Below are 25442 nucleotides of genomic sequence, written 5' to 3'. Positions count from 1 at the left end.
TGGCAGGCCTGCCACAGAATGCGCAAGTTGAATTGTGCTACAAATCCAACGAGCAATCGTCTGCTTAGACGCAGGAACACCCAGCTTGTTGGGTGCATACAGTATAAACAGCGAGTCAGACTTTCTGACTCCAGCCGTCCTTGAAATATATATATATATTTTTAAGGCTCTGACAACGTCGAACAACTTGGAGTCCTCCAAGTCGCTAGAAGCCTCAGGCACCACAATAGGTTGGTTCAGGTGAAACGCTGATACCACCTTAGGGAGAAACTGAGGACGCGTCCGCAGTTCTGCCCTGTCCCAATGGAAAATCAGATATGGCTTTTGTACGAAAAAGCCGCCAATTCTGACACTCTCTTGGCCGAAGCCAGGGCCAGTAGCATGGTCACTTTCCATGTAAGATATTTCAAATCCACCGATTTGAGTGGTTCAACCCAATGGAATTTGAGGAATCCCAAAACTACATTGAGATCCCACAGTGCCACTGGAGGCACAACCGGGGCTGTATATGTAGTACTCCTTTGACAAAAGCTTGGACTTCAGGAACTGAAGCCAATTCTTTCTGGAAGAAAATCGACAGGGCCGAAATTTGAACCTTAATGGACCCCAATTTGAGGCCCATAGACAATCCTGTTTGCAGGAAATGTAGGAATCGACCCAGTTGAAATTCCTCCGTCGGAGCCCTCTCCTTCAGGATCCGGCGTTCAACCGCCATGCCGTCAAACGCAGCCGCGGTAAGTCTAGAGGTAGAGTGCACGGATCCTCCGTGCGCATCTCTTGAAGTTCCGGGTACCAAGTCTTTCTTGGCAAATCCGGAGCCACAAATATCGTTCTTACTCCCCTTCGCCTTATAATTCTCAGTACCTTGGGTATGAGAGGCAGAGGGGGGAACACATACATTGACTGGTACACCCATGGTGTTACCAACGCGTCCACAGCTATTGCCTGAGGGTCTCTTGACCTGGCGCAATACCTGTCCAGTTTTTTGTTGAGGCGGGACGCCATCATGTCCACCTTTGGTTTTTCCCAACGGTTCACAATCATGTGGAAGACTTCTGGATGAAGTCCCCACTCTCCCGGGTGGTGATCGTGTCTGCTGAGGAAGTCTGCTTCCCAGTTGTCCACTCCCGGAATGAACACTGCTGACAGTGCTATCACATGATTTTCTGCCCAGTGAAAAATCCTTGCAGCTTCTGCCATTGCCCTCCTGCTTCTTGTGTCGCCCTGTCTGTTTACATGGGCGACTGCCGTGGTATTGCCCTACTGGATCAACACCGGCTGACCCTGAAGCAGAGGTCTTGCCAGGCTTAGAGCATTGTAAATTGCCCTTAGCTCCAGTATATTTATGTGAAGTGAAGTCTCCAGGCTTGACCACACTCCCTGGAAATTTCTTCCCTGTGTGACTGCTCCCCAGCCTCTCAGGCTGGCATTCGTGGTCACCAGGACCCAGTCCTGAATGCCGAATCTGCGGCCCTCCAAAAAGGTGAGCACTCTGCAACCACCACAGAAGAGACCCCCTTGTCCTTGGAGACGGGGCTATCCGCTGATGCATCTGAAGATGCGATCCGGACCATTTGTCCAGCAGATCCCACTGAAAGGTTCTTGCGTGGAATCTGCCGAATGGAATCGCTTCGTAAGAAGCCACCATTTACCCAGGACTCTTGTGCATTGATGCACTGACACTTTTCCTGGTTTTAGGAGGTTCCTGACTAGCTCGGATAACTCCCTGGCTTTCTCCTCCGGGAGAAAAACACAAGAGAGGTGTTATTCACACCCCAACTCCCGGCGCAATTAATTAATTTAATTGTTTGAATTCAGCTGCACACATTAAAGGATTAGCTAAATCCTATAACAATTATATTGAAGAAAAAAGAAAGACAATGGTGCGCTTGAATTTAAACCAATTGTAATTATTTATATAAATATATATATATAACTCAATAGGTGTCCGCTTTCACTCACCACCGAAATAAACAACAAAGAGTCTGCCTTGATTCATATATAATTATTTTACTAAAATAAATAAATAGACACACATACATAAATAACTAAAATTCTGTATGTTCCACACACTACAATGAAAGGCAGATAGAATCCACTAATACTGAAAGAGCTTGGCAGCAGTAGTATAATTGTATTGATGGCAACAATATATATAAGTGACACTAAACAGACTTATCCAAATCTGTTACATCCAATTATGTCACACTGAATATAAATACTGTAACAACTGCCAATATGTATCACATGCAAGTTTCACACAACCTCCTGCGACTGGCGTCCCAGTGCAGAGGATTGATTACTGAGTTCTTACCCGACCTGCGGGAATGTCCGGTATTAGGATGCACGCACCCGGAGGGATAGAAATTCTGTATGACTTCAAAACTGTAATGCTCACCGCCGGTGAGCAGTATGTTAATTTCAGTCCTGGCGGGCAGGTAGATCGGTGTGATACCAGTGCACTGTTTGCAGTATGAGCGCTGAGATATTGCACTCTCAGGTCCTGGCAAGCGGACAACGGGAGCTCCAGTCAGCGTCTCAGGTGTAACCACCGCTTGTAAGATGACCGCTGGAGATAGCACACTCTCGGGTCCTAGCAGGTGGACAGCGGATTTTCTGATCAGCGTCTGAGATAGGGCTGCCGCTTGTGCTCAGACCGCTGAAGGTAAAACACTCTCAGGTGCTGGCAGGCTGACACTCGGGAACTCCGGTCAGCGGCTCTGTGCGTGTGGATCCTTCCGTCAGTGTGTGGTCGGACAGACAGGGAGATGACGTCAACGCGTTTCGTCCCGGGACTCGGGACTTCCTCAAGACTATATTGGCAGTTGTTACAGTATTTATATTCAGTGTGACATAATTGGATGTAACAGATTTGGATAAGTCTGTTTAGTGTCACTTATATATATTGTTGCCATCAATACAATTATACTACTGCTGCCAAGCTCTTTCAGTATTAGTGGATTCTATCTGCCTTTCATTGTAGTGTGTGGAACATACAGAATTTTAGTTATTTATGTATGTGTGTCTATTTATTTATTTTAGTAAAATAATTATATATGAATCAAGGCAGACTCTTTGTTGTTTATTTCGGTGGTGAGTGAAAGCGGACACCTATTGAGTTATATATATATATTTATATAAATAATTACAATTGGTTTAAATTCAAGCGCACCATTGTCTTTCTTTTTTCCTCCGGGAGAAAAACCTTTTTCTGAACTGTGTCCAGAATCATCCCTAGGAACAGCAGACGTGTCGTCGGGCTCAGCTGGGATTTTGGAAAATTTAGAATCCACCCGTGCTGTTGCAGCACTACTTGGGTTAGTGATACACCGGCCTCTAACTGTTCTCTGGATCTTGCCCTTATCAGGAGATCGTCCAAGTAAGGGATAATTAATACGCCTTTTCTTCGAAGAAGAATCATCATTTCGGCCATTACCTTGGTAAAGACCCGAGGTGCCGTGGACAATCCAAACGGCAACGTCTGAAACTGATAGTGACAGTTTTGTACCACGAACCTGAGGTACCCTTGGTTTGAAGGGCAAATTGGGACATGGAGGTAAGCATCCTTGATGTCCAAGGACACCATAAAGTCCCCTTCTTCCAGATTCGTTATCACTGCTCTGAGTGATTTCATCTTGAACTTGAACCTTTGTATGTAAGTGTTCAAAAGATTTCAGACTTAGAATAGGTCTCACCGAGCCGTCCGGCTTCGGTACCACAAACAGCGTGGAATAATACCCCTTTCCTTGTTGTAGTAGGGGTACCTTGACTATTACTTGCTGGGAATACAGCTTGTGAATAGCTTCCAACACCGTCTCCCTGTCGGAGGGAGATGTTGGTAAAGCAGACTTCAGGAATCTGCGAGGAAGAGACGTCTCAAATTCCAATCTGTACCCCTGTGATACTACCTGCAGGATCCAGGGGTCGACTTGCGAGTGAGCCCACTGCGCGCTGAAATTCTTGAGACGACCCCCCCACCGGACCTGAGTCCGCTTGTAAGGCCCCAGCGACATGCTGAGGACTTTTCAGAAGCGGGGGAGTGCTTCTGCTCCTGGGAAGGAGCTGCTTGCTGCAGTCTCTTACCCTTTCCTTTGCCTCAGGCAGATATGAATGGCCTTTTGCCCGCTTGTTCTTATGAGAACGAAAGGACTGAGGCTGAAAAGACGGTGTCTTTTTCTGTTGGGAGGTGACCTGAGGTAAAAAAGGTGGATTTTCCGGCTGTTGCCGTGGCCACCAAGTCCGATAGACCGACCCCAAATAATTCCTCCCCTTTATACGGCAAACTTCCATATGCCGCTTGGAATCCTCATCACCTGACCACTGTCGCGTCCATAAACTTCTTCTGGCAGAAATGGACAGCGCACTTACCCTTGATGCCAGAGTGCAAATATCCCTCTGTGCATCTCGCATATAAAGAAAATGCATCCTTTAAATGCTCTATAGTCAATAAAATATTGTCGCTATTCAGGGTATCAATATTTCCAGTCAGAGATTCCGACCAAACCCCCCCAGCACTGCACATCCATGCTGGGGCGATTGCTGGTCGCAGTATAACATCAGTATGTGTGTATATACTTTGAGTATTTTCCAGCCTCCTATCAGCTGGATCTTTGAGGGCGGCCGTATCAGGAGACGGTAACGCCACTTGTTTTGATAAGCGTGTGAGCGCCTTATCTACCCTAGAGGGTGTTTCCCAGCGCGCCCTAACCTCTGGCGGGAAAGGGTATAATGCCAATAACTTCTCTGAAATTAGCAACTTCCTATCGGGGGTAACCCACGCTTCATCACACACTTCAATCAATTCATCTGATTCAGGAAAAACTACAGGTAGTTTTTTCACACCCCACATAATACCCATTTTTGTGGTACTTGTAGTATCAGAAATATGTAACGCCTCCTTCATTGCCGTGATTATGTAACGTGTGGCCCTACTGGAAAATACGTTTTTTTCTTCACCGTCGACACTGGAGTCAGTGTCCGTGTCTGTGTCTGTAGACCGACTGAGGTAACGGGCGTTTTAAAGCCCCTGACGGTGTTTGAGACGCCCGGACAGGTACTAATTGGTTTGCCGGCCGTCTCATATCGTCAACCGACCTTGTAGCGTGTTGACACTATCACGTAATTCCATAAATAAAGCCATCCATTCCGGTGTCGACTCCCTAGGGGGTGACATCCCATTACAGGCAATTGCTCCGCCTCCACACCAACATCGTCCTCATACCTGTCGACACACACGTACCGACACACAGCACACACACAGGGAATGCTCTGATAGAGGACAGGACCCCACTAGCCCTTTGGGGAGACAGAGGGAGAGTTTGCCAGCACACACCAAAGCGCTATAATTATACAGGGACAACCTTATAGTAAGTGTTTTCCCTTATAGCAGCTTAATATATAATAATATCGCCAAAAAATGCCCCCCCTCTCTGTTTTAACCCTGTTTCTGTAGTGCAGTGCAGGGGAGAGCCTGGGAGCCTTCCCACCAGCGGATCTGTGTGGGAAAAATGGCGCTGTGTGCTGAGGAGATAGGCCCCGCCCCCTTCACGGCGGGCTCTTCTCCCGGTTTTTTTCTGTAATCCTGGCAGGGGTTAAATACATCCATATAGCCCAGGGGCTATATGTAATGTATTTTTAGCCAGTAAAGGTAATTACATTGCTGCCCAGGGCGCCCCCCCCCCAGCGCCCTGCACCCTCAGTGACCGCGGTGTGAAGTGTGCTGAGAGCAATGGCGCACAGCTGCAGTGCTGTGCGCTACCTTAAGAAGACTGGGAAGTCTTCAGCCGCCGATTTCTGGACCTCTTCTCTCTTCAGCATCTGTAAGGGGGCCGGCGGCGCGGCTCCGGTGACCCATCCAGGCTGTACCTGTGATCGTCCCTCTGGAGCTAGTGTCCAGTAGCCTAAGAAGCCAATCCATCCTGCACGCAGGTGAGTTCGCTTCTTCTCCCCTTAGTCCCGCGTTGCAGTGAGCCTGTTGCCAGCAGGACTCACTGAAAATAAAAAACCTAACAAACTTTTATTCTAAGCAGCTCTTTAGGAGAGCCACCTAGATTGCACCCTTCTCGGCCGGGCACAAAAACCTAACTGAGGCTTGGAGGAGGGTCATAGGGGGAGGAGCCAGTGCACACCACCTAGTGGTCAAACTTTTAATTTTGTGCCCTGTCTCCTGCGGAGCCGCTATTCCCCATGGTCCTGACGGAGTCCCCAGCATCCACTTAGGACGTCAGAGAAATATAGGTGATCATCTTGGTGATATCCACAGTGCCTGGTATTCCTGAGTGGTCCCCCTTCAGAGTACTAACCAGGTCTATCCTATCAGCTTCCGAGGTTGAAGATCGGGCTACTTTCAGGATAGTACGACCTTGAATAGTAAAGATAATATATGAAGGAAGAAAGAACCCACTTCTGCTGTCTGTACTCTGCCTGCTATGCGTCACTGGAAAAATTGGCCCCAGGCTTTTCCAGATGAGAGAGTGTTGGAAAGAAGAACCAAAGGCTGTCTTTAAGTGGAATTGGATTGAGTACAGAAATTTTCTTCCCCCTTGAATGGGAGATAGAAAAAGGGAAGAAAGAAACACTTCTGCTTTCTGTTGTGACAGTAAAATGTACGCTGAAGAGGGCGGAGCCCTTGCCAGCACTACTGTCAGCCAGATGAGAGAGTGATGAAAAAAGGAAAAGGTATAGCACAAATGGATTAATTTTATTTAATACTAAATAGTATGGAGAACAACAATGATGATTGGTCTAATATTTCTGAATGAGGAACAGGCCAATATTCACACACTATTAAGTTCAGTTGTGTTGCCTAGGTATTGGTCATTCAGCAATTAGTAGTAATCCAGTTAATAATCAAGGCAAGAGTAATGATATCTGTGGAGATGAATGAGCTTATGTTCACCTACAACGCATTAAAATGGTGGATCATTTGTAAAAACTCTGGTCTCTCACATAAAAATTAAACAATGTTGCAAAAACATCCTCAATCATTTTGTATGTAGACTTAATTCATTGATCAAATGCAATAGATCTGTGTTGATGCCACAAAACAGTATCCACATATGCAAAAAATGTTTAATTGAACTCGTTGAATAGCACAGTATGGTACAAGATGTATCATCAGAAATAATTAATTAGGTTAAATTAATTCAATTAAAAAATTCATTTATCCTCTGATGAACCAAATATAAATTTATACAAGTTCAGACACTTTGGAAATGCTGATCAATATAGAGGTATCAATGTACATGAACTCTGGTCTCTCACATAAACATGAAGCACTGTTGCAAAAGCATCCTCAATCATTTAATATGCAGAATAAATTAATTGATCAAATGCAATGGATCTGTGTTGATTCCACAAAAAGTATCCACATATGCAGAAGCGCTTAATTGAACTCGTTAGATAGCACAGTACAGCAAAAGATGTATCATCAGAAATAATTAATTAGGTCAATTAATTCAGTTCAAAAATTCAAAAATTCATTTATCTTCTGATGAACCAAATAAATCTATACAAGTTCTGACACTTTTAAAAATGCTGATCAATATAAAGGTATCAATGTACATGTATCCTTAAATTGTATTCATGAAATATCACTTTATTGCTAAAAGGTATATAATCAGAGATCATAGGGCTAATTGATTCACATAATTCATTCATCAGATAACAAATTAGGTCTGTAGGGATTCGGGCGCTTTTTAAATGCTGATTAACAGTGTAAACAGTTCTAAACCAGAGTCTCTTGCAAGGAGAATTGCAACATATGTAACAGTATAATAAAGCACCTCAGTGGTGATAAAGGGATATGTGTAAATAAACATAAATCCCAGGTGGTGATCCTGAGCATAGAGTAAGGGAGGAGGGAGGAGGGATCAAGGACAAATACAGCCGTGAATGAGCACTACATGGTGACGAGCATTACGTTACCAATCGCCGATCCAAGCACGTTTGGATGCTGGCGTTTAGTCAGTCTCCTCTGCTGCTTCGGCGTGGCCTGCTTCCACTTGACCTCACACACCTCTCCCGTACACAGAGGTGCAGCGGCTACCCGAACCGGAGAGGGGGGGCGTGGCCGCACGACGTCCTTGATGACGTCAGTCCCGACGTACGTTTCACCGCTGGGCTTGTTCACTCGTGTGTTTTTACCTGGCACGCCTGCGTTTTTTAGCACACTCCCTGAAAACGCCAAGTTTCCGCCCAGAAACACCCACTTCCAGTCAATCACACTACGATCACTCGACCGTTGAAAAAACGTTGCTCGAGCTTGTGCAAATCTCCAAAGTTTTGTGTTAAATTTCTAAGCGCATGCACATTTTCCACCTAATCGCAGCATTGCGGAAAACGGCAACGAGCGAACAACTCGGAATAACCACCATTGTCAATAAGGCTAAAGTGGGATTCTAAACAGTATAAGTATTCCCACTGAAGATAATATGCAGATAGCGGTGTCTGTGGGCCAAATACAATGTAATGTAAAAGTCCCACTAATGTGACTCATGTAATATAGAACACAGTGGGCTATGTACTGACTAAAGTATAAGTCCCACAATACTAGCTGTTTTGTGTTCGTCCCTGTGTGCAGAGGATGACATGGCAGCGTACTGTCCCCCAGCTTGCTGTGGCAGTGCAGGAGAGAAGGAGAGAACGGCGCCAGCGTGTTAGCTGGGGCAGGGCTAGTGGAATGCAGCCCTTGGCTAAGAAACAGCACGAAAAACACCCGCCCGCGGGAGCGGTGCTACATTATTTTCAGAGGAAGGGAAGATGGCTGCGCTCCATTGCGGAGGCGGAGCTTCGCAGCACCAGACAGTGGGTCCCCCCTGTAACCCCAAAAACATCCCCACCAGCACCCTCAGGGCAGGACACACTCCACACAGCACATGCCCCAGTCATGGGGACAAAGAGTAGAGCCGTGCAGCACACACACAGGACACAGCACAAAGGGGTCACAGCCCAGCGCTGCCAAGGCAGGCTGTGGCTGCCAGGGCTGGCTTCAGAAAAGATGGGACCCGGGACTGACAAAATAGACAGGGCCCCTCCCCCCCCCCAAAAAAAAAAAGATTCTGCTGAAGTGGAGTTCTGCGAATACTGAGCAGCGGGCGGTCGGGCAAGTGTGGATATGGGTGGACAAGGAAAGCTGTGTATGCAGGCGGGAACTGGAAGATGTGAATACAGGTGGGTGACATAACATCGTTTTCAGGGCATAGGTCATGGCCGGAGCACGACTGATCCTCTAAGAAGAGCCCGGGCCAACAGTTCACTCAGAAGGTGCAGGAAGCTTCTCTGGCTCCGCGGCACACCTTGCAACTGGTCGCGGCACACTAGTGTGCCACGGCACACTGGTTGAAAAAGCCTGGTTTACAGAGATATGGCTTGTTTTAAGAAGATCTCCTTGTGCATCAGACTACTGTTGACTCTCAGACTGGTGCAGCTCTACAGGTATTGGCGGTAGGAGCCAGGGGTGGGCTCCCCTCTTTGTAAGGGCCCGGGACACCAGTCCCCACAGTCCCCCCCTGATGGCTGCCCTGGTGGCTGCTCCTACCTGACCCAGCACCTCCTCAGATGTCTGTGATCCGGAGAGTTGGGGGAGACCCAGGAACTGCCATAGTTTACTGACTCCATCAGAGGCATGACAGAGTGAGATAAGAGCTCACAGCAGCTCCTAAACTAACCTCCCTCTATTGATGCTTGTCGCCCTAGCAGAGACTAAAGGCCCATACACACTTGACGATAAAATGAGCGACGTTGTTCATTTCAGCCCTCATCAACAACGTCGCTCATTATATCGTCAAGTGTGTATGCATCCGACGACCACCGATGCGCGGCCCCGCGGGATGTAAACGACCCTCGCTTATCTGTGGAGCATGTATGCTCAATTTCCACTATGGTCGTTACCGACCAGAGACGTCGTTGAATGTGTATGGTGTGAACGACCAACGACCAAGCCACTCCCCAGACACACCCAGCGCCATTACACTGGACTCGCCAGCCCTGTTCCCAGCCCATTATTTTAATAAACTGTTCAGCTTGGATGCTTCAACGATGAATGGTCTTTGGTCGTTAGTAGTGTGTATGCTCATGTCGTCTGCTCAGCTGTTCAAGGGAAGTTCAAGGGAAGTCGTTAACGACGTGTGCATCGTCAAGTGTGTATGGGCCTTAAGCATCTCACTGAAATTGAAAGAAAATAAATAGAAAACAAACCTAACTAAAAATCTAGGAGAGAGAAAAAAAAGTGTGCCTTCCTCCAAGGCACAAAAACTAGACTGGGCTCCTGATGGAGGTGGGAGGGGTTAGAGGGGGGAGGTGTCAGCTTTGGTGTTTTTTGTGCCTAACCTCCATAGCCCACACTCTAACCCAGAGGTCATGACACAGCGTCCCCCAGATGGATGATGGAGGAATGGTGTTGTATAAAAATTCTGGAGGTTTCTTTGGCAAAAACCTGTTTAGTGTGGAGCTGTCTTTACATGTTCCTTAATGTGCTAAACTTAACATCTAAAATGCAATTTCCATTTCAGAAGCTCCAGTTGTGAATATATATTTACTATGTTGTGTCACAATGTTCCAAAAGTTTTACAATTTGCAGCTTATATAATAACTGTCATCCACAAAACAGCAAATTATTTTCTCCAATTTGTGCACAAATACGGGGGTAATTCCAAGTTGATCGCAGCAGGAAATTTTTTAGCAGTTGGGCAAAACCATGTGCACTGCAGGCTGGGGTGTGTTCAATCTGCAATCTAATTTGCAGTGTAAAAATAAAGCAGCCAGTATTTACCCTGCACAGAAACAAAATCACCCAAATCTAACTCTCTCTGCGGGTGTAGTACGGGTGACCGGCGGTCTCCTGACCGCCGGTCACCTTACCGACGCCGGGATCCCGGCAGCATACCGACGCCGGGATCCCGGCGGGTAGGGGCGAGTGCAGCAAGCCCCTTGCGGGCTCGCTGCGCTCGCCACGGGTTCTATTCCCACTCCATGGGTGTCGTGGACACCCACGAGTGGAAATAGTCCCTGTTGGTCGGCATGCCGACCATCGGGATAGTGAGCCGTCGGGCTCACGGAAGAGGTCATGTGACTGACGGTCAGCCGACCGGCGGTCACATGACTACCACCCCTCTCTGCAAATGTTATATCTGCCCCCCCTGCAGTGCACATGGTTTTGCCCAACTGCTAAAAATTTTCCTGCTGCGATCAACTTGGAATTACCCCCAAATACTTTTGCAGTCATTGATACCACGTGTGATCCCGCACTAGACCATTGCACTTGTAAATAAAATACATTAATGTACAGAAAATTGTTTATTTAAGCATCAAAGCCCATTAATAAGACAAACGAGGAAATAAACCTTCACAACTGGGCAAGTTCGTATCAAGCAATGCTTCAGCCCACATGCAGATGACGGAACAGTGCGTGTGAAGGAAATATTATTTAATACAAACTCATACAGCAGGAATTATCTATAGGTGTTCAGATTCTGCACATTAAAGGGCTGATTCTGAGTGGCAGGCAAAGTGGCTGCAGTGTGGGCAGACGCCGAAGCCTTATGATAATGCCATTACCTGTCCATCTTATGCGTGTGCAAGCTGAAACCCATGCCGTCCAATGGTTTCACACCTGCCACCGCAAAGGTGTAAAGTATAAAGCATGTCTCATGCACCAAAAACTATATTGTGAGCTTTATTATGCATGGCAGGTGTGCATGAGCAACTCTCATACAGTTCTGCTTAAAATTCTATCTGCTTTAAAAAATAAATAAATAACTGTGACCAGATTACCTTTTTTCTGTGTTTATTGGAAGAACGGCAGACATCGGTTGCCCCAAAGCAAAAACAAGTGGTGCATCCCTTGGTGTTAGAAGGGTCAAAATAAAATGATCCTCTGCGGCAAACATCGCACCTTGAGCCATCAATATTTTCCTTCATGTAGAGAAAGACAGAGATTACTACATGTAAGGTTTTCTTTCATTATAGGTCAGTTACTATTGTCCCATGGATGTAGGTTTGGTTTAAGTAATGGAGGTCATCGCATATTCCTCCATAGCAACCTGCTGCCACTGGTTACAATGTCATTTCTAGGCTGCTACTACTACCACCACCACTACCACTAGTACATCTACCACGAATACTACTGCTAAATCTACATATACCAATATTACTACTACTACTACTACTACTACTACTACTACTACTACTACTATTATGAGCCACGGCTGTGGCTCATTCCTGTTTTGCATTTTGGTTATGTATTTTATGTTATACTTCTGTTTATGTTCCCCGTGGGTGTCATGGGGTGCTCGGAGCTCACCCTTAAGGAGAGGATACTGTTATGAACCACAGGTAGTGGTTCATTCCTATTTTATGTTTTTAGTTCTCTTGCAGGCCAGGATTTCCCTTTGCTCTGGTTTAGAAGATTATTGTTTTCTGTCAGTGGTGAGTCTGTGTAATTGCAGCCTGTTTCCATGTGGTTGGCCTCACCTGTCTGCTAATTGCATCTTGTCAGTTTGGAGTCATGCAACAGGGCAGCTGCACGACATAATTAATTAGGCCTCTCTGTTATATGCTGGCTCAGTGCAATTCACAGATGCTGGTGATATTTCCTGGGTTCCAGAGTTCTTGAGTTCTGAGCTAGTCCCTGCCAGTGCCTGAGCTCCTGTCTAGCAGTGTCTGTCTAGCTGCTTCCGGTGTCTGTTCCTGAGTCGATTCCTGTGTCAGTTCCTGTGTCTGATTCCGTGTCCTGCCGTGAAGCATTCCTGTCCAGAAGTCCTGTGGCTTTGCCTGTGCCTGGTCGAGTTTCTGGCTTCTTGGTGTCCACCGGTCTGTCGTTTGGGATTCTGCCTGTCCTCCAGTTCTGAGAGTCTGTGTCGGCAGCATTGGGGGTTCCTGTCCGTTTGCCAGTATTTGTACCGGTTCTGTGAGTAGCGGCTTTGCCGCATCCGTCGGCCTAGGCCGCTGTATTTCTTTGTTATATTTAGTTACTGGTGTTTTGCAGAGGGTTCTGCTTATGCTGTCACCGCCGGTACACAAAAGTATTGTGTCGGCGTGTGGACAGCATTTCCTTTGGTTGTTCTTTTCCTTTGGCGGCAAGCCGCACATACATTTAGTTTTAGGCTAGTCAGTAGCCCCTGGCTTTGGTTGTTTCAGTTAGAGGTCCCCTTGTTATTACCCTGTCTCAGTTCACGCTTTGTCTCCCTTTAAGACCTGCGGGGGCATCGGAGTTGGGCAGACCTAATCCGCCCTTCAAACGCGGCTGCCATGGGCCCAAGAAACCATAGTCATGCAGGCGTGAACTGACCACACGGGTAAAACAACGGAGGTAGGGTGCTAGGGGCTATTTCCACACCACACCTTGTTTCAGTGTCACGTTCTGGTGCTCAGGACTCACTACGCAACATCTCCCTTGTTCTGAGCACCAGGAACCTAACAACTACAGTGCATATACCACTAATACTACTATTACCTCTACTACGACATATACCTATACTACTACTACTACTACTACTACATCTGCAGTGCATATACCACTAATACTACTATTACCTCTACTACTACATCTACCACTAATACTAATACTACATCTACCACTAATACTACTACTGCTACTGTTACATCTACCATTCATATAGAGGGGTCTGTAATTGATTTATCTCTTCATATTCTATGTCACATGTTAGATACTCTAACAGGAATATTTTAAGACTACACTAAATTATGAAAAAATGGTTCACAAGAGTTTTAAGCTACACCTTCAGGAAATGATGCATGCATATATATAATATAATGCGCCCTTCAAAGATACGAGGGGGTATATTCAATCAAGGTCGAAACTGCCGTCTTGTCGAAAAGACGGCAGTTTTCGACTTTTTCAGGCTGGAAGAGGTTCCGACCTATTCAGTCCCAAGCATTTTTATTCGACTTGTCGAATAGTACGTGAATCGGCGGTATAGCTGCTGATTCGCGTACTTCTGCGGGAAACAGGGCCAAATTCGACAGGTTTTGGCCCCGTTTCCGACCATCTCATTTCGACTTAAAAAAAAGTCGAACTGAGATGTGGGACATGAGGGGGGGAGAGCAGCAGCCAGACGGGGGAGAGCAGCGGGGAGACAGGGGACAGCACAGCGATGCAGGAGGATGTGTAATAGCCGCTGCTCATGGCAGTGTCCACCAGGCTCCAGTAAGTGAGGTCCCGCTTGCTGGAGCTGGGTGGACGCAGCGGCTATTACACATCCTCCTGCAGCGCTGCTGTGCCCTGTCTGCCCGCGGCTGTCCCCATCTGCCCGAGGCTCTCACCCCTCTCACCCCCCTCATCTCAATTCGACTTTTTTTAAAGTCGAATTGAGATGGGCTTTGAATAGCCCTTGTCAGATCCATTCCAACAAATGCATGTCGGAATGGATCCGACCCTAACTGAATATACCCCCAGATAGGAGTAACTTATCTATAAGAAGGTTTTCAGTACTGTATGTAAATAAAAACTGAGAACCCCTGGTATACGTAGTCATTTGTGTAACCTCCATGTAAGGATACTTCCACTAGAAGACAGGTCATTTGATAATAAACATATAATAAACATTTATATACAGTATGTATATACATTTTTATATGTAACCAGAGGCTCAGACTTGACTCCACTTATGCATTTATTTCACACAAATCATATTCAGAGATGGTGGAAACATGGTAGGAGAGGACTATGAAATCCTGGGAACATGGACTGGCACAGAAAAACCAGCCTAGCATGGGAAACATTGGATGCTGTATCTAGATTCATCATTTGTTTGGTCAGATATAAATACCTTGTGAAGGGGGAAGTGTAAGAGAGAAGGGGGCCCATGTGCAGCCTTTGTACGGGTCTTCCTGCTCTCATCAGCGCAACTGTAGAGTAGACTCAGCACTGTGCACATGGGCAAACCTCTGGCACAATGGCTGCTGCGCCATTTTTCAGGTGATTTCTACAGTGCCGATGCCAGAGCCCGGAGAAGTTAGTATGAGTATCTATGAGTTTTAGGGTGTATGGTGTGAGCCCTCCCAGTGAGTACTACACACCACACGCTCTGCATGCATTAGATACGCCTATGCCTTGTCAGGCTTCACTGATCATTGTTTTCAGTATTTCTCTGGGTTGCACTATTTGCATATAATGCAGAGTTGGAGATACACTGCGCCTGCTGTATTCAAGCCATGCCAAGGACCTTAGTGGGTAATATCAAAACACGCTACAGCGAGTACCATTACATTGTACACTACCAGAGGAGCCACCAGGCTTACTTAGTTACTTAATAGTCCAGAACATTTATTTGCACTGGATATCTTTTACCACAAGGTTAGTTTACCTTATCTTGTTATTGTATGCCTATTAAATATATTGGCAAGATAGAACTATTACCAGTTTACAATAAGTACATGATATCTGCAAATACACAAGATATGTAAGTGTGATAATACTGGCTGAGTCTCCCATATCCAAAATTATTTGGGATTTCAGATTTTTCCATATTTTGGAATATTTGTATACTTTAATGCGATATCTTGGGGATGGGACCCAGGTCTAAACACAGAATTCATATATGTTTCATATACATTTTATACACAAAGGGGAGAATTCAAATGATCGCAGCAGATTTTACTGTGAAAAAAAAAACCTGGGCTTTAACACAATTTTTGCCTGATGCTTTTATTGGGCAATTCACTGTAAAATGTACCCGCTGTAGTGCGAAAAAATGGGATTTTAATACCTACCGGTAAATCCTTTTCTCGTAGTCCATAAGGGATATTGGGAACACATTAGTATGATGGGTATAGACGGGGTCCAAAGGAGCCAGTGCACTTTAGATTTCTTCAACTGGGTGTGATGGTTCCTCCCCTCTATGCCCACCCCACGGGCCGTTATAGTGCCTGAAGGAGAAAGGACATACTTGAGAAAAGGATCAGTAGCAACAAAAAAAACAGTGGTGAGACTTATACACCAGCACACCGACAACACGAACAAGACCAGGAACAGGTGGCAACAAAAACTGCAACAGCTGAACAGATAAGAACAGCAACAGCTGGCAATCAAACAGCAACAGCTGAACAGGGAATCACCAATATACCACCTGCAGAAACGTCACGGCACCGAGGCACGCCCCCAATATCCGTTATGGACTACGAGAAAAGGATTTACCCGTAGGTATTAAAATCCTATTTTCTCTAGCTAACATAAGGGATATTGGGGACACATTAGTACAATGGGGATGTCCCAAAGCTTCCAGAACGGGCGGGAATGTGCAGAGACTGCTGCAGTACCGCCTGCCCAAACTGGTATCCTCTTTGGCCAGGGTATCAAAACCGTAGAACTTCACAAAAGTGTTCTTCCCCGACTAGGTAGCAGCTCGGCACAGTTGCAGGGCCGAGACTCCATGGGCAGCCGCCCAGGAAGACCCCACTGATCTTGTAGAGTGGGCCTTCAGAGATTGTGGAACAGGCAAGGCTGCCGACATAGAGGCTTGTTGGATAGTGAGCTGAAGCCAACGAGCAATGGACTGCTTGGAAGCAGGGCAACCTTTTTTCTGCGCATCATACAGCATGAACAAGGAATCCGTCTTTCTGATTCGAGCTGTTCTCTAGACATATATCTTTAAGGCTCTCACAGCATCCAATGCTTCTGAAGGAGCAGAAGCGCCAGAACTGGACGGAATTACAACAGGTTGATTCAAATAGAATGCGGAGACAACCTTCGGCAGAAACTGCTGCCTAGTCCTGAGCTGCGCTCTGTCCTCGAAAAAGACCAAATACGGACTTTCACACGATAAGACACGTCTAGCAGAAACCAGGGCCAGTAACATCACCGTCTCCCACGTGAGATACTAGTCTTCTACCGTCATCAGAGGTTCAAACCAGGAAGACTGTAGAAAATTTGACACCACTTTCAAATCCAAAGGTGCCGTGGGCGGCACAAAAGGAGACTGTATGTGAAGCACACCTTGCAAGAAGGTCTAAACTTCTAGCAACAATGCCAATTTCTTCTGGAAGAAAATTGAGGGGGATGAAATCTGTACCTTAATGGAACCCAGACGTAAGCCCTTATCCACAGCATCCTGCAGGAAATGGAGGAAACGTCCCAAGTGGAACTCCGCAGGTGGATACGAGCGTTCCTCGCACCAAGAGACATATCTTCTCCAGATATGATGATAGTGTTTTGACGTCATAGGTTTCCTGGCCTGAACCATGGTAGCAATGACCTTCTTGGAATGGCCCTTGTGAGCTAGGATCTTCCTCTCAACCTCCATGCTGTCAAACGAAGTCCGGGTAGACAAATGGTCCCTGCTGAAGAAGATCCATTCTTAGTGGCAGAGGCCAAGGGTCTTCTACGGACATGCCCAGAAGATCCGCGTACCAAGTTCTTCAGGGCCAATCCGGGGCAATCAGGATTGCCTGAACCCCCTGGTGTCTGATCCTCTTTAGTACATGTGGGATCAACGGAATTGGAGGAAACAAGTAAACCTGCTGATACGACCAAGGCGACATTAGTGCATACACTGCGCTTGCCTGAGGGTCCCTGGTTCGCGAGCAATAGTAGCAAAGCTTCTTGCTGAGGTGAGACGCCATCATGTCGATTTGTGGGCAACCCCACCGGTCGATGAGCTGTTGGAACACCTGAAGGTGTAGTCCCCACTCCCCGGGTGTAGATCATGATGAATCAGGAAGTCCGCTTCCCAAATGTCCACTCCCAGAATGAAGATTGCATTCCTTGCATTTCTTTCTGCCCGGAGGAGTATATTTGACACCTCTCGCATGCAGGCCCTGCTGTTTGTCCCTCCTTGTCGATTGATGTACGCCACTACCGTGGCGTTGTCCGACTGAACCCGGATCGCCTGATCCCTGAGTAGAGGCGAGGCCTGAATCAGAGCCTTGTAGATTGCCCGAAGTTCCAGAATGTTGATCGGAAGTAGGGCTACTATGGCAGACCACCTGCCCTGGAACGGAGCCCCTTGGGTGACAGCACCCCATCCTCTCAGACTTGCATCCGTTGTGAGGAGGATCCAATCCTGAATCCCGAAGCTTCGGCCTTCCAGTAGGTTGGATGACTGCAGCCACCACAGGAGTGAAATCCTGGCCCAAGGTGAAAGTTGAATCATCCTGTGCATCTGAAGATGTGAACCGGCCCACTTGCTCAGGATATCCAATTGAAATGTTCTGGCGTGGAATCTTCCATACTGGATTGCCTCGTACGAGGCCACCATCTTCCCCAACAATCGTATGCAAAGATGGCTGGATATTCGAGCAGGTCGGAGAACCATGCGGACCATTTCCTGGAGTGTTCTTGCTTTGTCCTTTGGTAGGAACACTTTTTGCGCCACAGTATCCAGTAGCATTCCCAGGAATAGGAGCCGCAGAGATGGCTCCAGGTGGGACTTCTGAAAATTGAGGATCTACTTATGGTGTGACAGAAGCTGGATACTGCGATCTATATGGAGCAATAGAAGCTCCCTGGATTCTGCATTTATCAGGAGATCATCCAGGTAAGGGACAATTTAGACCCCCTGGACTCGGAGCTGGAACATCATCTCCGCCATCACCTTCGTGAACACCCGCGGGGCCGTAGAAAGGCCAAAGTGTAATGCCTGGAACTGGCAGTGATTGTTCAGCAGGGCAAACCTCAGATAAGCCTGATGAGGAGGCCAAATCGGGATATGAAGATAGGCATGCTTGATATCCAGGGAAACCAGGAATTCCCATTCCTCCAGGCCTGCAATCACTGCCCGTAAAGATTCCATCTTGAACTTGAAAACCTTCAGGTAAGAGTTCAAGGACTTCAGATTCAAAATGGGCCTTACTGACCCGTCTGGTTTTGGCACTCTGAACAGATTGTAGTAACCTTGTCCTTGTTGTTGCAGTGGCACTGGAACAATGACTTGTGACTGAGCCAACTTTTTGATGGCCAGCAGCAGCGTAACACACATATCCTCCAAAGCTGGTAAGCTTGATTTGAAAAATCATTGGGGAGGAGCACCGTTGAACTCCAGCTTGTATCCGCGAGAGATGAGATCTCTTACCCAGGCATCCTGGCAGGAACTGTCCCAGATGTGGCTGAGGTGACGCAACCAAGCTCCCACCTTGAGATTCCCTCGGGGTGGGCGTGCACAGTCATGCTGAGGCTTTAGTGGAAGCTGAACTGGTATTCTGTTCCTGAGAGCCGGTAATGGCTGGTTTCTTAGGCTTACCTCTGGTGCCTCTAGCCGCATTGGAGGCACCTCTGGCCCTAGATCGAAATCTGGAGGACCGAAAGGACTAAGTAGACGGCCCCGGGTAGATCCTTCTAGCTGGCGGGGCCCCAGAGGGGAGAAACGTGGATTTCTCCGCAGTAACCTTAGAGATCCACGTATCCAGTTCACCCTCGAAGAGCCATTCCCCTGAAAAGGGAAGAGACTCCACATTGTGCTTGGATTCTGCGTCTGCAACCCACTGACGCAACCACAAAGCCCTGCGTGCAGACACTGCTATAGCAGTGGTCCTAGCATTAATAATGCCAATCTATTTTAGAGTCACACAGCACACGAGCAGTGTCCTGGATTTGTTTTACAAGAGTCACCGTAGTAACCAGGGAACTATTCCCTGAGAGGCCCGTCTGTATGTGAGTGGCCCATGTATGAATGGCATGTGTCATCCAACAACCTGCTATGACCGGTCTTTGAGACATACCTGCAGCTGTGTAAACAGACTTCAATGTGGTCTCTATCTTTCTATCCCCGGGGTCCTTTATGGAAAAGGAACCCGGAGCAGGGAGTACCGTCTTCTTAGAAAGGCAGACTGATACGTCCACAGCTGGTGGTACTTCCCAGAATTTCCTGCCTTCAGGAGCAAATGGAAAAGTGTGCAAAAATCGTTTTGACACTTGGTATTTTTTATCTGGATTTTTCCTGGCTAGCTTAAATAAGTCCTCTAATTCTGTAGAATCAGGGAAAGTGACACTCAGTTTGTTTTGTGTGAGAAAAAACGACTGCTGAGTTGTAGTGTCCTCTAGAGGGAGTTTTAACACATCCCGTATAGCCAGAATGAGGGGTTCAATACCCTGTGTATAAGAGGGATCCCCACCAACGGGGTCCACTTCCTCCCCATCCTCCTGTATTTCTTCCTCAGAATCTGAGAGTAAGGCAGGTAATCCACATTTTGGGGACCTGTAGATATGGGGTGATGGAGGGTATTTGCCCTAGCTGCCAGGTCTGCAACAGCCTGTTGTAATTGTTGAGTTTTATGGGCATTTGCAGTGAGCTGAGATGACATATCAGACATCATATATTTGATTGCACCCAGCCAGGAAGGCTCTGGACCCTCCCCCACAGCCTCCTCAGTGATTTGTGAGGACTGACTACATTGCTCACATGAAATGGAGTCAGAGGATAGAGGAGAGAATCTGGTGCTACACACACTGCACAACTTGTGTTTTACCATGATTGGAGTAACAACACAGACATATACATTCACACAGACAAGTGTAAAACAAGCCTGCCCTTACTGTATATGAGGGGGAGATAGAGAGAAGGCACCAGCACACCAAGCTACCCAGCCCCAGTGAGGCTGTTAGCTGATTTTTACTCAGTGAAACACTGTAAATAGTAAGTTATACATAAATATATATTTCCCCTGGGACAAAGTTATACATAAATATATATTTCCCCTGGGACATAAGACTGTGCACAAGGGGGGCGTGGCTTGGCGAGCTGAGGAGAGGAGAGGACGTACTCGGGCAGAGCTCCTCCGTAAAACAGCGGCTTTTCCCCCTAATTTGTGGCACTGGCAGCTCCTTCCCCACTCCGGTGGGCACTACTGAGGGTCCCCCAGCCCTGGGTGTGCACCTTATACGGCCGCTGAGCCGGCGGAAGCGGCTGCTCCATGCCGCAATCCGCAGCCTAGACAACCTCCGGAAGCCGGGACCTAGAGTTTCGGGCGCGGCCGGATGGCGGGCTCCGTGGCGCCTACATCGCGGAAGACGCTCCTAAATGAACCCCACCACTCGGGTGGACATCACAGACCTCGCAGAGGTCGGTGCGGCCGGAGAGCACCTTGTGGACCACCTGCAAACACAGGGAAATACAGGTACTCACCCTCCTGGCGCCCCAACTCCTCACTGCGGCGGCCATCTTGCCGGACTCCCTCTACACTGCGACTTGCATGCTGGCAGAGGCACTAAGGGGTGACTCCTAGGAGCGGTGTTGCCACCACCTACACTCTGCATAGACACTTCTGTCTGATATTGTGGGTCGCACTCCTGCTATCCCATAACATCCACTACATAGGACAGACCCAAGTACAAACCCTGTGCTGCAGCTTTTACAGAATACTCCCTCCGGTGGCTACCTTAGGGGATTCTACATCTGTGATGTACTTTCCTGTTCAAATATAAGAATCTAACTTTCAACCACGTCAGACAACCGGAGCTAAACCGTTGTTTCCTGATGCATGCTTTTCTAGCCCCCTAAGACGTCCTAGCGGTTATGTGCTATGGATGAGTGCCGTGCTAGTCTGCTGCCGCCATTGATACCGTAATGTTCTGTTGATGCCATCCCGCAGGGAGCCACCCCGCTGAAGGCATTCTTATGTGAGTTATGCAAATTTTGTCCACCTCGTTCTCCTAACCTTAGTGAATCTAAGCTCCTCGTTGCTGACTGAGTGATGCCCGGGAACAAGAAATCTTCCCAAAAGACCGGTACACCACCTCCACGGGGGACCATGTCGCAGTCCGCTATGAGACCATTCTTACAACCCACCTCGCCTGCATGTACAGAAAGCTCCTCTGCCTCAAACCCTCCTCTCTCCCCGCTTGCCTCTCATACATCCCCTTCCGGTGCAGACACACCTCATATCTGCCCTCCAGGAGGCAGGGATTTACAAGATATCCTGGCCTATATGAAAAACCTCCCCACTAAACAGGATCTACAAGATACCGTGAGACGGGAACTGGCTACCATGAGACAGGACATTTCCCACCTCTCCGATCGGATGTCGAATCTGGAGGACTTCCACGCTTCCTCCGACACATTCCTGAAGTCACTGACGAATGTCATTGAGGCCCAGTCGACAGAGATCCGCTCTCTCCAAACACGGTTAACAGATTTGGATAACAGAGGGAGGAGAAACAACATCCGTGTACGGGGCTTGCCGGAAGATGTCCCTCAAACAGGCTTGATTGATGCCCTCACAAATTTTTTTAACGAGATATTGGGTAACGATCCCAATGATATTATCACCTTTGACAGGGCCCACCGAGCCCTGAAACCAAGAGGTCTCTCCGCAGATAGACCACGTGACGTCATTTGCAGACTGCATTATTTTACTCAAAAAGACGACATCATGCGTAAAGTACGCCTACTTGACGGAGTCGATTTTAACGGTTCAATAATCCATATCTACCAAGACCTGTCCTGGCACACCCTTCAGCAGCGGAAGGCCCTCAAGCCCCTAACGGACGAGCTCCGTAAACGCCAACTGAAATACCGTTGGGGCTTCCCCTTCAATCTCCAAGTCTCCTTTGCGGGGGAAAACCCACACTCTCAACTCCCACTCCGAACTCCCTATGTTTTGTAACGGTCTTGGACTACCGAAACTCGACTTACGCGATTGGGACTTCCCAACTCCAGCCTTACCATCTTTCCGGCCCCCGAGTACTGGAATCCCCTGGCAGGAGGTACGGAATGCCGGAAGGAAAATAATCGAAGACTCCCCCCCCTGACAATGACTCAAATGCTACCTGATCGATAACCTGTGATCTTTTGTTTGTTCATGTTCTTCTTAAATTACATCTCTAGGTCACAGTATGATACGATTTCCAACTGCTGACGAGTCTTAACCTAACATCTTACTGTTGACGGGGCTCAGTCCCTACTATTATATAACAGGCCGTTTAACGATAGCTCGTTTCCTGACTATAAGATATCTTTCATCCTTCCATTTGAAGATTTCTTCATGTTAACGAGGTTTACAGTTAGTTAAAAATATGTAAGCGTATTGTTTATTGCATTATTCTCTCCTATTTTCCAATATGCCTTTGGCGGAGGCTCCCTCCTTCGCCCCTTACCCGCTCCTGGCTGTTTTGCCTCTTGGGTTTCTGATCCTTAGATGGATCAGCTACCCCATTGCGGGTTTTTTTATTGTTATAGTTGTCTTTTCTACTTGTTCTGTCTCTTTCGCTTTCTTCCCTGTCCTTTTCTCTTTCCTCTCTCTGACCAATCTGGGCCCATCGCTTCCTACTATGGCTTTTGCCTCCCATGACGTCATCTAGTAGACTCAAAATAACATTGATCAATGCGAAAGGCCTTAATGTACCGGAGAAAAGGGCCTCCCTTTTACGGTCTCTATGGGCCGATAGAGTAGATGTTGCACTGATCCAAGAGACGCATTTTAGAATCACGGCCCGCAGCCCTTCCCTGATTAACCATCGTTATCCCCAGGCCTTTTATAATAACCCAGACTCTAAATCAAAAGGTGTAGCGATACTATTCTCTAGGACCCTCCAGCTGTCTGATATATCAGTCCACAAGCCGATCCCGGGTCGGCTCCTGGTAGTGCGTTGTAAAATATGTATGTGCCCTTACACATTTGTTACACTTTATGCCCCAAATAGGGACCAGGTTTCATTTTTTCGCTCCGCCCTATCACAAATAGAACCTCTTCTTTCAGGTGTTGTTGTTTTGGGGGGTGATTTGAACTGGATAATGGATCCTTCCTTAGACTCTTCCTCTAACGCTCCCCAGACTTCCCAACGTCAGTATCGACAAGTTAGAAGTCTGTTCCACGATCTCCAGCTGGCCGACTCCTGGAGGGTCCTTCACCCCTCCGATAGAGACTACTCCTTCTACTCACCCCCACACAAAGCATACTCACGTCTTGACTACCTATTCCTCAGTCACAGACATCTCCCCCTATTGATAGATTCTTCCATTGGCTCGATAACCTGGTCTGACTACGCTCCGGTGTATATGACTCTTTCAACCCCCCAAGCTACCCCAGGTCAATGGATCTGGCGTCTCAACGAATCTTTACTACAGGACCAATACTGCAGAGGAGAAATAGAGAAGGCCCTGAATGAATTTTTCACTATAAACAATACCGATGATGTCTCTAAGATTACCCTGTGGGAAGCGCACAAATGCACCATACGGGGTAAACTTATTCAGCTGGGTACATTTATGAAAAAGCAGAGGTCAGCGCTAATCACCAAACTATTGCAACGACTCCACATTCTAGAGTCCTCGCATAAAACGTCCCTGTCGGAGCCCGACTACTTAGAATTACTTGATACAAGGGCTCAACTAAAGAAGACCCTCACCGATAGTATCCAACTCTCTGTCCGTAAATGCAACTCTAAGTACCACCAGTGGGGTAATAAACCTGGACGCCGCCTAGCCCAGGAACTTAAGGCCCAACGCTCTTCATTGTTTATTAATAGCGTGAAGGACCCCGGGGGTACTCTCCGTTTCAAAACCCCTGAAATAGCAGCATGCTTCAAGCAGTATTATTCTCTTTTATATAATCTAGAGACCCGACCCGATGGTGCCGCCCCTCTTTTTGACATTCTAAAGGTGAAGGAGTATTTGGAAAAGGTGTCTTACCCCGTCCTACCTTCCTCAGACAGGGAAGCTTTAGAATTACCTTTTACCCTGCAAGAGCTGGAAAACGCCATGACCTCGACACCCTCTGGCAAGAGTCCAGGGCTGGACGGCTTTACACTCACTTATTATAAACAATTTAAAGGTTTACTTTCCCCGTATCTTCTTCAGGCCTTTAATTCTATCTCCGCAGATACCCATTTCTCAGGCCAGTCCTTAGAAGCCCACATCTCTGTTCTCCCAAAGCCCGGTAAAGACCCCTCGGTGTGCCCTAGTTACAGGCCCATCTCTCTTCTGAATGTTGATATCAAACTTTTCGCAAAACTGATGGCAAACAGACTGAATGTATACCTTCCATCTCTAATCCACAATGACCAGGTGGGCTCATGACCAGGCCATGAGGCTAAGGATAATACCACCAAGGTCTTGAGCCTAATCCACATAGCGTCCCAGGGTAGCTCCCCCACTGTGCTGCTATCCACGGATGCCGAAAAGGCCTTTGATAGAGTTAGTTGGGGTTTTATGCGGTCTGTACTGGGGCACATCGGACTGGGCCCCCTAGCACTTGGTAGGATCCTGGGACTTTATAGATTGCCCACAGCTCGGGTTCGAGTTAATGGTTCCTTATCAGACCCCTTCTCCATAAGTAATGGGACACGGCAGGGCTGCCCATTGTCCCCCTTACTCTTTGTTCTTTGTATCGAGGCCCTCGCTAGGGCCATTAGGGCCAATGATAGTATTACTGGTCTGAGAGTTGGTGATACAGAGCTCAAACTTTCCTTGTTCGCAGACGATCTATTAGCTACAATAACGCACCCGGTTTCCTCCCTCCCCCATCTTATGAAAGAGCTGTCCGACTTCGGT

General features: G+C 47.4%; 1 protein-coding gene across 2 annotated transcripts in view; it reads right to left on the bottom strand.

Annotated features, from left to right (window-relative positions):
- The window catches only part of LAMA3 (laminin subunit alpha 3), a 477258-nt gene that overhangs the window by 175966 nt on the left and 275850 nt on the right, over positions 1-25442 (bottom strand). For both annotated transcript variants that reach the window (XM_063923602.1, XM_063923601.1), the window contains exon 36: positions 11773-11913. In XM_063923602.1, the coding sequence (XP_063779672.1) occupies positions 11773-11913 (141 nt within the window). The remainder of the gene's footprint in view (positions 1-11772; positions 11914-25442) is intronic.

Source organism: Pseudophryne corroboree, chromosome 5, assembly GCF_028390025.1.
Source record: "Pseudophryne corroboree isolate aPseCor3 chromosome 5, aPseCor3.hap2, whole genome shotgun sequence".
Classification (NCBI taxonomy): Eukaryota; Metazoa; Chordata; class Amphibia; order Anura; family Myobatrachidae; genus Pseudophryne; species Pseudophryne corroboree.
The sequence above is the reverse complement of the archived record's forward strand: the minus strand, read 5'-3'. Positions and strand labels throughout refer to the sequence as shown.